Raw genomic sequence first — 15333 nt, 5'->3', positions numbered from 1 at the left:
CCGCGTCGCGCGGAGGCCGCGCGAGCTCGTGTCCGTCCGTGAAGGCCGCCGCAGGCGCGCCACCGTCTCCTCGCGGGCCGCCTGGGTTGGGCGAGGTTTCCGTGACGAGCCTCCCGGGGCTGCTGCGACCAGCTCGGGCCGTCGTGGCGGCTCGGGCCCCGCGCGCTCGCTTGCGCTCCGGGGGTCTCAGGCCCTGGAAGGTATGCGTGTCCTCCGGACGCCGGGCGCGGGCTCCTGAAGGACGTCGCGCGTGGATCCCGGCGTCTCGGCAGCCTCCATTCATCTGCCAGCTGCGAGCTCGCCGCCTCCGCGCCCCGCCTCGGCGTCGCCTCCTCCCGTCCCCTCTCTGCAGCCCGATCCCCACTCCTCGGGTGAGGAGGTTCTCTTGGAAGCGCAGGTGTCGGTTATGAGCCCGGCTTCCCTTCCTTGAAGCTCTCGGTAGAAGAAGTCGGGGTGACCCGCCGCGCCCCGAGCATGGGGGTGAACGCCGTGCACTGGTTCCGAAAGGGACTCCGGCTCCACGACAACCCCGCCCTGAAGGAGTGCATCCAGGGCGCCGACACCATCCGCTGCGTCTACATCCTCGACCCCTGGTTCGCAGGCTCTTCCAACGTGGGCATCAACAGGTGGCGGTGAGTCCGAAGCGCCTAGGAAATCGATCGCGGTGTACACGAATCGGGTGGCGGTGCGCTAGTGTCAGATCTGAGATTTGGTTTTGGTCCAAAGACCGAATTGCCTCCCTCGTTAAAGAATTGTAGATGTGGTCGGTATGAAATAGTACAGACTTAGTAGTAGAGAGTTCGGACGACCGTGAGACACTTTAGCTTTCACCGGTAAGTTATGTGTCTGTGTGGATGGGAACTCCTTCCCTGATTTGTGAGAAATAACGAGGAGGAGAATTAAACACTCCCAGATGTCAATGGCTTTGATATCTTAAGCCCTCCGAAAGGGTTGTAATCTTTAATGTTGACGTGTGTGTCTAGGTAACTCATAGTATGGAGGAAAACCATTCATTTATTATACCAGGCTCCCGATCCGGCTTTCTTCCCCCTTGAGGTTAGAGGAGGAAAAGCAAGGGAAAGAATGAACTGATTTCTCTTTGCTTAACTCTCACTCTCTCTCTCTCTCAACTCCTCCTTGTGGTTGACGAGATAAAGCACAGTTTTTCTTTCGAGGCAAAGTATAATCCTTCTAGGGACTCGCCACTGGAAGAAATCCTCCGGACATTTTATGAGCTGTAACTGGGAAGGAAAGCGTTAGTTCAGCAGATACATTGATAGCTTATGTGCCAGCCATATCTTTGGATATGAGGGATAGAGTTGTGCACGAGAAGTCTGCCCTCTTCAGGCTTATGTCCCAAGAAAAAAATATGTATGTAGTCCTTTTGGAGATGAGACATGCTGCAAAGAAAAAACAGGTAAACAGGAACAGGGGTGGGGACACAGTTTAAGACAGTGTTAGTTAGCTGGGGATATAGCTTACTGGAGGAGTTACCACAGCTAGGATGTGTGAGGTTAAATACTAGGAATCATAGTGGAAATGCTGATTGATATGAAAATAATGGAGAAGGTGATCGCAGATTTGAAGGCATGATGGGATGCAGCTGTCTATGGGAAAGGCCCTGAGGTGAGAATGTGCTTGATCTTTGAAAGGAACGGCCAGCCAGGATGACTGCAGCAAAACCACTGGGGAAAAGTACGAGGTGATGAAGTCAGAGTTGTAACGGGGCCAGATTATAGAGGCTTTATGCGCAGTTACTAAGGTCTGATTTTATTCACGGAAAGTGGAAATGATTACAGGATTATTAGCAAAGAAGTGACTTAAGTTAGAAAACAGGTTCTTCGGCAGGGATTCGGAGAACATGGTGAGTCGGGCTTTGAAGCTGGACAAGAAGTGGGGCAAACGCTGAGATGTCCGTTACCAGGTGCAAGCTTGGAGAATGGCTTGTGTGGATGTGCCGGCAAGGGGGTTGTGGTGTTGATCAGAACAAAAAGCTGTGTTACCACAGTCAGAAGGTGAAAACAGCCCACATGCCTGTCAGCTGAGTAGGGGACTTCATGATGTGGTGTGTCCGTGCACCAGTTACTTGGCCATGAAGGAACGAGACATTGATAAATGCCATTAGATGTGTAGGTGAACCGTGAGAGCATGCTAGCTGAGGAAGCTAGTCATAAGACTTCATACTGTGTGATTGTGCTTATATGAAGTATGCACAGTGGGCAAGTTCACAGGGATAGAGAGTGAGTTAGTGGTGGCTTAGTCCTGGGGAAGCTTGGGGGTTGGGAAGGTGTCTCTGTGGACACAACACCTCCATGACTAGCTGTTAAACTGTGAGCTTTAAAAAGTCTACTTACCTCTTGGAAATTCAGCCCAAATGTCCCTTTTTTCCCTGGTACCTTCATTATCTGGTCTAGGATGGTGGGAACTTCTGAACTCTTACACCATTTGCTTGTCATTGCTTCTTATACCTTCTTAGGATGTACATGAATATTAGGTGTCATTCGTTGGTTTGGGCTGCTGTAACGGAACACCTTAGATTGAGTAATTTACAAATAAAAGACGTCTTTCAGTACTAGAGGCTGAGAAGTTTGAGATCAAAACATTGGTATATCTGATACCTCGTGATACATGCTCTATATGTTCTTAGATTGTGGAGGAAATGAAAAGACTCTCACAGGTTTGATCATGGGAATGATCACACTGGCGAGGTTAGAGTTCTAACTTGATTGTCCCATGATAACATCACATTGGGGTTTAGGTTTTATCATAAGAATTTTGGGAATGGAAATGCAACATTCAGACCACAGCAGGTGTAATATGCACTCATTCCTCTCTTCCATACAGATTGTACCTTCCTGAAGAGAAGCTATAACTTTCATTAAATCAGAAACTGATTCTCTGCTCTCCCTGTTTGTGGAAGGTTCTATTCCTAGGAATTTACATCAGTGACTATAACAAAGTCTCTACCATTGAGGAATTTCCATTCTTGTAGAAGACTGTGTGTGTGTGTGTGTGTGTGTGTGTGTGTGTGTGTGATAAATGAGAGAAAAAGCAGAACATGAAAGCATAGACCTAAAGGAAATGAAACAAGCAAACTGTAGGATTCGGGGAGGGGTCTGCAGTCTTTATAGCATTGTAACTACATAGTAGTCGCCTGATAAATATCAGTTTAATTTTCTTTATAGAGCTAGAGTTTAAGAATGAAGCACTTACTTTATTTAAAACTTAGATACTGATATAAACCTGAAAGTTATAACTGAGAAACCTTGTTAGCAAGGTGTGGTGCTATGTGCCTTGTAATCCTAGCACTCGGGGGATAAAAGAATCAGAAATTCAAGGTCAGCCTCAGCTATATAGTGATTTTGAAGTCAGCCTGGACTATATTGAAGACTATCTCAGAAAATAAAATTTAAAAATATTTTCAGTGAATGCATTACTTTTAGCAGTTAAACTTTAACTACACAATTGAAGCCATCACATATAAGACCTCTTAATCTACTAATGTACTAAGAACTAAATTTACAAATGTGCCTGCTTCCTTCCTTCTAGTATATGATTTCAGTAAGAAACATGTAGATCATTGATATACTTTACTAGTTTGATTATTTAACTTTATATCCATATATTTTCAAATGTCTCTAATCTGTAACTTCTGTTCTTACATATATTTCTGAAAAACATAGCACGTTTAAACTTTTAATTACCACAGTTGTTAGTTCAGTTGGATTTTTCTCTTTTTTGGGTCTAAGTCTTGCTAGCTGTTTTCTATTTTGCTGGCCATTACTCAATAGGATGATACCCATTTGTAATCCCAGGACTCGGGGAGCTAAGGCGGGAGGACTGTTGAAAGTTAGAGGGCAACCTGTACTTCATTGCAAGATGCTGTAGAAAGGAAGGAAGGAAAGACACGGAAAGAAAGAAAAGCAAGAAGAGAGGGAGGAGGGGAGAGAGGGTGGACAACCTCCTATAAAAATAGTAAATAGTAGTACTGTTAAACAGAGCACCTTTACAACAAAGCGTGAGGTCCAGGGTCCACATCGTTTCATAATTAGGTTTGTTGAGTGACACTTCCCCCAGAGAGATGTAAAGTGACATCTGCTGACATCTCAGAAAGGGCAGTGACAGAACAAGGAAAAGATTCCATCCAGATCCCACCTGTTGGAGCATGGTCAAATCAAACAGCTGTGTCAGCAGGAAGTCCCACCCCAGTCACTCATTTTGTTTGTTTGTTTGTTTTTTTCTATCTATTTTTTTTCTTACTATCCTCAGAAAGAGGATGGCCCTGATAAGGGTCTCATGAGCCTTGTGGCCCCTACTCTTTCTCCAGGAGGAATGGTAATAACCAGATCTTTCAAGGTCTTGTAAGGGCCTTAGTCTCTTTTACTCTAAAACAGGGGTGGCCAGGCCTAACCCAGAGGGAACAGCAACACTTACAGGTTCTGAGAACAGATAAGTCAGTGGTGTGCAGATGGTTCCTAAGCACAGGAAGAATAAAAGGAAACCACATAAAGCATTGTTAAATAGAATACCACAACACCTTTGAAATATACCTACACTCGTCTCAAGAATGCTAGGATAATTCAGTACTGTAATGCACTCATATAAGTCATTGATAATTGAGTAGATCAAAGAGAAAAATCATTTCCAGAGATGTTGAAAACAATAAAATCCAGCATTCTTTATTCATAAAAACTAGTTCTTGGTCAGAAACAAAAGGATACTTGGTGATATGAAAAAGCTCCTCAAATCTCTTGCTTGAGGTCGGTAACAGAAGCTTTCAAGTCTGGAGCAGGATAAAAGCCCTGGCCAGTATCATATGCCAGAGGCACTATGCAGCAGCATATGCCTGAGGCACTGTGAGGTATAAGGAGCATAGAAATGAAGGAAGAAAGGTTTCTGCTGTTTTTAGATGAGGTGACAATTTATATGGAGGTCAGGGTAACAATTCAGGGGTGTGGCTGGATACAGTATTTCTTAATATAAGTTACAGAAAATTGGGGTGATATATAGTTCAGTATCTGATTTATAAGGTTTCCTTTTCTTTGTTCTCCTTTAGGTTTGGAGACCATCTCTAAAGAGGGGGTGGCAAGGTTGTCAGAGCCAGAAGTAGTGGGTATCTGCAGCAGAGCAGTATTTGCTGAGCACAGCAGTGCCTCACCCCTTAGATGAGTTGAGTTCATATGCAGAGACAATAATGTATTGTATTCTTTGTCCAGGCTCTGTTCTCTAATAGTGCAGGGTGACGGGATAGTAGGACTTCATCAGTTGTGAATGTTCTTTAGGGATTCAGTGGAGCACAGCTTAGTCTTTCCAGCAAGAAGAATTCCAAGGTCTTCTAAAGCCCTGTTACCTACTTCTGTCCATCGTCCTCCTTCTCTTTCCTCTATTTGTCCAACGCTTCCAGAATTCTCTCCATTAATCTCAGCTCTGCCTTCTTGCTGTTAGAGTTTTATCATCTTATCATCTTCTCGTGGTCACAGGAGTGTCTAGGGGAAGTTCATTTCTTGCGAATGTAATATGAAAACTCAGAAATAATACATTAAAACAAAAACAAAATACTGTTGAAGCAGAACCTTTTTCTAATATATATCCTTGAAAACAAAAATAAAAAATTGGTAAATTCAATGATGTAATTGTATAAAAGTTGTACATGTCAATATCAACATGCCAAAGAAATCTCAGTGACATGCTAGGTAAGTGGTGACAGTATGTGTAGTAAAGTGTGATGTCCTTAGCATACAGGGGCCTCTGTACATCAGGGAATTCTGAATCAGGCATCTCACACCTTTTTTCCGTCTAGAGTATAGTGTAGGCCATATTGGCAGCTGCTTTGGTTTGAATGTATTCCATAGTGTTCATATGTTGGGTGGACAGGTAACCCTCAGTGTAGCGGTGTTGAGAGATGGCCATTTAAGAGGTGATTAGATCAGAAGGGCTGTGATACTAGAAATGGGTTTCCTCTCTTGTATTCCCATGTGCACAGCTTACACTTCCACCTTCTCCCATGGGGTGAAAGGAGGCGCTTGCCAGATTCTGGTTCCCAGATCTTGGACTTCTGTACTGTGAGCAAAATTTCTATAAGTTATAAATTTCCCAGGCTTACGTAATTCTTTTATAATTGCACAAAATGTCCAAAGATAGTAACTTTTTCTTAAAGACTTTCACAGTGAATATTTTAGGCTTTGTAAACCATAAGTATTTCATATTTTTATTTCATATTGATGAATATTTTATGCAACCCTTTACAGATATAAAAATGGCTTTCAGGCCATACAAGAGCAAACAGTGGAGTGTTTCTGTAGCTTATTCCTTAATGAGTGCTTTTGGCTTTGCTAGTGTTTGTCTTTATCTGACTTATCTTTGCTTTGCTTTTTTTTTCTTAAATGCTGGTTTCTCTTCCTGATCTTTTTTGGGGACAAGAGGATGCGATCCATATGCTGTATGGCTGCACTACATCCCCAGCCTTCATTTTAATTTTCTGAGATAGGATCTCAGAGTTGCTGAGGTTTGCCTTGAACTTTGAATCCTCCTGCCTCAGCCTTCCAAGTAGAAGCACTTTTCCGGCTTGTGCTAGCAGGGCCAGCTTGAACGACTCTCCTACAGCATAGATGAGTGACCTGCTTTGAGCTTTTAAGCTTGGCTAGCAAATTATGTTCCCTTCACATTTGCTAGCAAATTATGATCCCTTCACATTTATTGTTATTGCTGACTTTAGGGTTTGTTTTTTTTGTTTTTTTTTTTGTTTTTTCTGGTTTTTCAAAACAGGGTTTCTCTGTGTAGCCCTGGCTGTCCTGGAACTCACTCTGTAGACCAGGCTGACCTCGAACTCAGAAATTCACCTGCCTCTGCTGGGATTAAAGGCATAGACCACCACTGCCCGGCTCGACTTTAGAATTTATGTTTGCCTTATTTCCTCCATATTTTTCTTTATCTATTTTTATGTGAATTTTATTCTTTATTGGCCCTTTTGATAGATTGACAATTTCATTTTTTTAACTTTTGTTTTACTAGGGGTTAAATTTCTAGCAATATATTTGGACCTAATTTTTTTTCTTAACAGTTAAGAATTAAGCAGTGTCTTTGACCTTACCATCAGTAATATGAACCTAGTAACACATTTTCTTTTGCATCTGCAATCTCCAAATTTTTGGTCTATATTTTATTTCTCGAGTATTTTCATCAGGTATGTTAAACTTCTATGGCCACATTAGTCATAATTGTTTGGAATTGACTGAGTTTTTAACTGGCTGATGACCACTGTTTATGGACTACTGTTTGATATTTTTGAGTCCCAGAAATTGCCTTGAATTATTTGTTCCCTTTTCTCTAGATTTCTTTTCTTTTTATTCTTTGCACACTGAGCAATCTAATCATTTGTTTTGAGATAGGGTCTCACAATATAGCCAAAGTGACATTGTAGTAACTTTCTTGCCCTAGATTGAGTCCTGGAGTATAGATATACACTACCCACCACTCTGGCTATTCCTTGGATTTTTAAATAGTCTTAAGATTTAGATGACATCATGGTCTTTAAGATAATAACTTGTTTTTTTATGAAAATACTCTTTATAACAGAACCAAGCAAATCAAAATAGTACAAAGAGGCTTTAAAAAAATCTACCAACTAGAAAGTACATCTTAAATATTGTGTAAATACTTCAGATATCTCTTTTTGCCCATTTAAAGGTAGAAGTTTGAGTGGGAAATAAAGTTTGAATAGGGAAATACACATGGGTTCATATTATATATGCCATTAAAAGAGGATTTAATGGTGGCACATACCTGTAATTCCAGCTCTTGGGAGTTGGAGACTAGAGTTCAAGGTCACCTTTACTATATAGTGAAGTTGAGTCCAGCCTGAGCCACAGGAGACTTTCAAAAGCAGGAGTTGCAGAAATGGCTCAGGAGTTAAAGTACTTGTTGCACAATATGAGAGATCTGAGCTGAGATCTCCAGCTTCCCCACCACGCATCCATGGAGACAGCCGGACACTGAGAGATTAACTCCAGGTTCAGTGAGAAAACCTGTATTAAAATGTGGTGAAGTGCTAGATGTGGTGGCATAAGCCTTTAATCTTAACTCTAAGAGGCACAGGCAGGAGGAGCTCTGTGAGTGCACAGAGAGAGGGAGAGAGGGAAGGAGGTAAGGAGGGAAGGAGGGAGGGAGGATGAGAATATGGGAATTGAAGATGAGGAAGTAAGATTCAGGAATTGCCAAAGGGGATAAATTGATACAAGTATCAGAATAATTGTTTCATTGAACTATAAAATTAGTGTTGGCCCGTGGTCAGTAATATCATCACCTTCTAAGTTGCAGGGCAAGGTTAGTAGTAGAGCTCTTCCCTAGGTTTAGTGTTCATCACCACCTCTAAAAAGAGGCAGACAGATTTTCACACACACACACACACACACACACACACACACACACACAACCAAGTGGATATATACCAGGAGTTGTACTGTTAAAAATAATAACTGGGCAGTGCTGGTGCACACCTTTAATTCCAGCACTGAGGAGGCAGGGGCAACTGATATCTCAGTTCAACAGCAGCCTGGCAGCCTGGTCTACAGAGCGAGTTCCAGAAGAGCCCAGGCTATACAAAGAAACCCTGTCTCCAAACACCGAAAGAGAGCGAATACACTTTTTCCCTTATCTGCAGAGACATTTGCAAGATGTTCTCAGGTGCCTGCAACAACACCAAATATAAAACCATATCTATGTTTATCAAGCACTATAGATATGTGTAACGCTTAAGAAGTTAATAGCAGTAATAAAAAATTTTAACAATATAGTTCAAGAAAATTTTGATCCTGTGAGTTTCTGATCCTTTTGTTTGTTTGTTTGTTGTTTTTTCAAGATAGGGTTTCTCTGTATACCCCTGGCTCTCCTGGAACTCACTCTGTAGACCAGGCTGGCCTCAAACTCAGAAATCCACCTGCCTCTGCCTCCGCCTCCCAAGTGCTGGGATTACAGGCATGTGCCACCACTACCCGGCCTGATACTTCTATTTAATGTTGCAGGACTCACTTGTCTGTAGGTAATTGAGAATATAGTGAAAGAAACAACTGATAAGGAAGAAGCTACCTTAATCGCTTTATTGCTATTAAAGATGGGTTCCACATGAATGCGAGTAAAACCATCTAGAGACACAAAACAGGCTAACAGGAGAGGGGAGGGTGAAAGGAAGATTGGTTGATTGATTTCTATAAATAGGTATTAAGAATGAGTCTGAGATATCTCTGAATTAAGACAGATTTACTTAGCAAGGGAGTCACCGACTATGCCACTTAACTCTCTGATGTTACTTCACAGAGTAGAGACTACATCCTCTAGACCTAGCATTTGAGAGGCATTCAAAAAAAAAAAAAAAACATCTTTCACATCAAAGGGAAGAAAAGAGTTTATTCTGTAGTCAAATATGAGTAACCTGGCCTGGGAATAGATGCCCCAAATACCATGTTTCACCGTGGAAGGTGATTACATGAGTTTTATTAGTTACAGAACAAATAAAGCCATTAATGAAGGAATTTAACAAGCACTGGTATGGACTACGGTAGACAGGTTACAGCAAAGCAAGGAAGCCCCTCAGACGGCTCAGATCAGAGCTGCTAATATCCTTGGCTTTGGGGTTGGTGGAGGCTGGTTGTCTGTTACAAACATGTTTTAAAGGCCTCAGTAGTAATCATGATCTTCCAGCAGACCGGACAAGCAATGAATGACTTTGAAAGGGACCTAAGATAATTTGTTGCTGACCATCAGCACACAGTTCAGTCATTTAGCCTTGTACAGACATTGGCCCAAACTAAGCATTCTCCCTTCTGGGGGGCTCAGCTCACCATCTTTACTGTCATGAATAAACCAAAGTGCATAAAGTATGACAGATGTAATATTTAAAGCCCCTTGTGTCCCTCTCATTTTATAACCCTAAGAGAAAAACCAAGAATACACGAGCTTCCACTGTTTTCCTTCCTCACCCCCTTGCTTTCTTGCCCCCCCCCCTTCAAGATAAGGTTTCTCTTTATAACCCAGGATGGCCTAAAACTCCTAAGTACCCTCTGTCTCAGCCTCTCAAATGCTAGGTCTACAGGATGTAGTCTCTACTCTGTGAAGCACCATCAGAGAGTGAAGTGGCATAGTCTGTGACTCCCTTGCTAAATACATCAAACCTTCCTGAGGTTTGCCTCACTTTTCCACCCTGGGGTAGGGGTGGAGGGCATCGTTATCACAAACGCCAAAGCATACTGCCTTTTGCATCTCTGCAGCTTTATAGTATTCACACTTACTACTTAAGGCCAAAGGTCAGGGCAACTAGGTAGACTTTCTTCTAGAAATCAGTCTCAATGGGTGTGGTCATACACACCTGTAATCCCTGCACTTGGACGAGGCAGGAAATTACAAGCAACTTCCAGGTTATCCTGGGCGACATAGCAAGACCTTCTCTCAAAACACAAAGCAAACCAGTCTCCTACTAAATAATCTAAGCACGGTGATGATTGTTTTAGCAAGAAATGGGGTAGGGGGTAATTCTTGAACACAGACATAACACCCACCATAGAATATATACATCAGTGTCTGTTTGGAAACAAGCAACCAGAGAATGTCCATCACACATGTATGCAGTTTTATGTCATAGGGCTAGAGTAGCTATTAGTGACAGAACGTCTTGCCTACCTAGATATGAGACTCTGGGTTTGATAATCAACACTACAATAATAACAATAAAATGAAAAAATGACAATTTTCATCTATGGAGCTGGAGAGCTGGCTCAGTGGTGGTGCGGGCTTGCTCTTGCAGAAAGGCTAGCTTGTTACCCAGCACCACCAGGCTGATCACAGCCTTCGGAACTCTAGTCCGTGGAAATCTGACACCCTTCTCTGACTTTCCAGGGCACTGCTCACGTGTGCTGCACATAAGTGCAGGTGAACCATTCATACACATAAAAATAATAGTCAAGAAAACCTTTCATAAAGTCCCATTCTTTTATACAGGTCATGATTACATGATCATAGGGGCTTATTAGAAACTGCTCCTTGCTCCGTAGCTGCTCCTTATGTTTCCAATCCCTCTCTAATTCCCTCTGCAAAGAGAAGCCTCTCCTTAGTTTTCATTTAACTAGCGGCAGGAGATCAAAGCAGTGTGATGTCCATGTCTGGATCTGCCCAAATATGTCATCATGTCACAGGCCTGCCATTCTAAAACTACTCCACGCACGCCCCAGCCTCCACCCCTTCTCTCAGCACTAAGCAGCCACGTTAGAACAACCTTGCCCAGATCCCATGGAAGGATTGTCAGTGGGGAACATAACAGTCTAGAGGAACTGTGTATACACACTGTAAATTGTGTGTGTGTATGTGTGAGTAATATGGATGCAAAAATATAAAATAATACACAGAAGAGTTATTCGGTTCTTTGGAGAGGAAGACAATGACTTGGGAGCTGCATTCTTTGGAGAAGGATGTGTGCAATCTACCAGCTGAAGAACTAGGCTTCCAGGCACATACCAGAAGGGTGGGTGCACATAACCTGGAACCAAATGGAGGCCCCAGGGCACAGAACTGTCACATTTGCCAGCCTCAGATCCTAAATATATGTAACTTGGTGGGTTTCAATAAACTGATATGTTCAGGTAACAATTATCCTAATTACAATAGAACATATCTTTTACCACAAAAAATTTACTGGTAGCCCTCTTCTAGTCTTTTGAGGGTTTTAAAAAATACGCCTCCAGTTTCTGACCTACATCTGTCAAATAATTATTTAGGGTAGGGCTTTGTGCTTATTTCATAAACTGCTTTCCCCTACCCCAGCATGGTTGTGACAAACCCTCATTAAAAACTGTGGCCTAGGGGCTGTGGTGGGCCAGTGAGTAAGAAGAGTCTGTCAGGCATGGAGACCTGACCTCAGATCTGTAGCACTCAAGTCAACAGCTTGAGTTGACTGGGCCCACCTGCCATTCCTTTACTTTAGCTCTAGATTCAAAAGGACATCTTGTCTCAAAAACTAAGGTGGAAGACAGCACACGACACCCCATGTTGGCCTTTGGCTTCCCCACACATATTCCACACATACACAGTAAATACATAAAGAGCATTATTAGACAGTTTTGCATTTAAATGTATTTTTAAAATTCCTAACACATGAGAGTTGTTAATTTTACTTGATTATGAGCTGATTCTCTCTTCTTCATAGTGATAGAGCGAGGTCTTCGTTACCTCCCTGCTCTCGATCACTGCTTTCTCGCTATTCTCACTCATGATTGGATAGTCAGACTTTATGTTTTTAAACTTGTGTTATTTTGCTTCCTGCTTTGCCAGTTTACCGATCTTAGTCTGCTTTATATTGCTATTATAAAACACTAGACACTATGCTTTGTAACGATGGGTTGTTTGTATTGCGGTTCCTTTAAATACCATGGTGCTGTCCTCACAGGTACCTGTTTTCCTGCCCAGGGTCAGTCACATGAGTGAAAAGCAGACAGGAAATGACATCATGCAGAGGAGACCAAGTACAGTTGGGGCTGTGCCTTGTGATGGCCTATTCTCAAGGAAACCAACTTGATTTTAGTCAGGAGAGCTAAATCAATCCCTTCTAAAGATGCAGTATCCGGACTTAGTCAGTTGCTTTTAACAGGGCCCTTCTCCTCCTCCTCTTTTGTTGTTGTTGCTGTTGTTTGAGGAAGTTTCTCTGTAGCATTGGCCATCCTGGAACTCCCTGTAGACCAGGCTGGCCTCAAACTCACAGATGTCTGCCTGCCTCTGCCACTACCACCAGGGTAGGGCCTTCCTCTTAAAGATCTACCACCACTTAATACCAGTAAGTTAGGGAACACGCTTCCAGCTCTAACTTGTCCAGGACACACTCAGAACATGCATTGATCGCACCAAACTTCAGTGCCGTTGTTTGTTGTGTGTCCCACACGCACGGGCCTGTAGGCACCTCAGGAGTCTTTCCACTTGACAGTTCTTGAGCTTTTTTTGTTGTGTTGTTGTGGTTGTCTCATCAATTCATAATTTTTACCCTTGTGTACAGAAGCATCATTCTAATATTGTACAGTACGTGATTGGGTGTTGGGTGGTTTTGTAATGATTTCCTCCTGCATTGTAAGTACTTGGAAGGTATGAATCTAGCAGTTTTCTTGTACCTTTTCTTCCATACCTTGTCATCATCTGTAATCTCTTTACTTGTGTCTGAAACATATAATTTAGACTTTCCTTCAGTGACATCTTTTGAAGAAAAAGGCTTTTTATCAAACTGTGTCTCATGTGTTTGCCTTAATTATTGAAGGCTGTTTTGATGAATATAGAACTTTATGTTGCTGAGTGTGTTTTCATCATGTTAAAAATACTGTGTCCTCTATTAAATCCCATTGTTGCTATCGAGAATGATTGTTCCTTTGGAGGGGAACTGTCATCTACACCCCATAGCCACAATGAATTCACTACATGAACTTCTCATGTAGTCTTTGAAAAAGTATGGAATCATTCAGAGGTACAGAAGGTGTGTTTCTGCAGAAAGTTTACATTTCTTAGAGGCAGGAGAGGTACTGACTCCACTCCAGGGGGGTCTTGCAACACGTGGAAAATTTAAATTTGGGCTGCAAATCCACTCAAGAGTTAGTCCCTCCTTTCTAGTTTACCCTCTTCTCCAAGAAAATCTCACCATAAAGTGTGGAGGGGGATTTATTTCTGCCTCACCCCTTCCCTACCTTGCATGTGTGGCTTTTTAGAACTGTTGGCTTAATGCTTCAAAGTGTCTTTACTTAGACACTTTATGTCTTACCCTGGTACTAAGCCTTGACTTCTGTCCCTCTGCATTGTAAAGCCATCAGAGCCAACAGTTCAGGTTCTCTGGGATCAGCACTGTTAGGGCGGAAGCTCATTATATGCTTTCCTTACCATTTGTTTGTGATTGTCTTAGTTAGGGTTTTATTTCTGTGCAGAGATGCCATGACCACGAGAACTTCATAAGAACTTAGCTGGGGCTGGGGCTGGGGCTGGGGCTGGGGCTGGGGCTGGGGCTGGGGCTGGGGCTGGGGCTGGCTTTCAGTTCCAGAGGCTTAGTCTCTTATTGCCATGGTGGGACCTGGCAGCAGCAGGCAGACAGGTGCTAGAGACAGAGCTGAGTCCTACATCTGGATCTTCAGGCAGCAGCAGGAGACTGCCACACTGGACATACCCTGAGCATAAGAGACCTCCGAGTCTGTCCCCACAGTGGCACACTTCCTCCAGCAAAACCACACTAAGACCATATCTCCTAACAGTGCCATTCCCTATGGGCCAGACATTCAGAGCACATGAGTCTATGGGGACCAGTCCTATTCAGACCTCCACAGTGATTCCTTGTTGACAGTTAGGAATGCTTTTAGGAAGATTTAGTTATCTATTTTAATTTCTGTGTTAGTGAGAAGATTGACCTAAATAACCTTGGTTATTATTTAAAATTGAACACATTTGATCTTTGTGTGTGTGTATATTACCTATATAGGTAAATATATAGACTTAAATATATCATCTATACTCATTTTGCCCTTTTCATTTTCTTTTTTATCTTAAAATTTTAATTATTTCTTCTATCTTTTGAGATTATAGTTACGTTGTTTCCCCTTCAGTTTTCTTCCTACAAATCCTCCCTTGTATACCTGTTTTTTTTTCTCATTCAAAATTTATGGTCTCTTTTTTCTTTTTGTTTTAATTAGAAAAATTGTTTTTCATATAAAATATTTTGATCATGCTTTCCTTTTCCCCCAATGTCTCCCAGATCCTCCTCCGTGGCCTCTCGTTTTCATTAATTGTTATATATACATATATAATATGTGTGTGTATACATCCTACATACTACATACTTAAGTACTACCTCCTTAGTCTGTGTAATGTTACTTGTATATACATTTTTAGAAATAACCATTGGTATTAGATAACCAGTGGACATGCTCTTTTTTGGGCAAGCCTGTTTCTCCCACCCTCAGCCTTCCTTAGTTGCCTATAGTTCTTAGTATAGGACTGGGGCCTTGCAGGCTTTTTAGCTTGTCTGTTGTTGTCGTCCCTGTTCAGTTCATGTTTAGGCAAACATGTTGGTAACACAGGTCTTACCATCTCACTCTAACTGGCTATGTAGACCAGGTTAACCTTGAGCACACAGAGATCCATTTGCCCCTGCCTCCTAAGTGCAGTGCTGGGATTAAAGATATGCATCACCTACCCAAGGAGGGCTTCCCTTTCTCTGAGGATAAGGGGAGGGCTAATGGGGGGAGGGATTTGTAAGGATGGGACTGGGGGAGGAGAGAAGGTTGCAGTCAAGATGTAAGATGAATACATAAATTAATGGGGAAAAAA

At 42.3% G+C, this 15333-nt stretch overlaps 1 protein-coding gene across 1 annotated transcript in view; it reads left to right on the top strand.

Annotated features, from left to right (window-relative positions):
- Positions 1 to 468: 468 nt before the first annotated feature.
- The window catches only part of Cry1 (cryptochrome circadian regulator 1), a 54595-nt gene continuing 39730 nt past the window's right edge, over positions 469 to 15333 (top strand). The window contains exon 1 of the mRNA XM_052165668.1: positions 469 to 632. Within this exon, the coding sequence (XP_052021628.1) occupies positions 475 to 632 (158 nt within the window). The 5' untranslated portion in view covers positions 469 to 474. The remainder of the gene's footprint in view (positions 633 to 15333) is intronic.

Source organism: Apodemus sylvaticus, chromosome 20 (assembly GCF_947179515.1).
Source record: "Apodemus sylvaticus chromosome 20, mApoSyl1.1, whole genome shotgun sequence".
Classification (NCBI taxonomy): domain Eukaryota; kingdom Metazoa; phylum Chordata; class Mammalia; order Rodentia; family Muridae; genus Apodemus; species Apodemus sylvaticus.
Note: the sequence above shows the minus strand (reverse complement) of the source record. Positions and strands in the feature narration are given on the sequence as shown.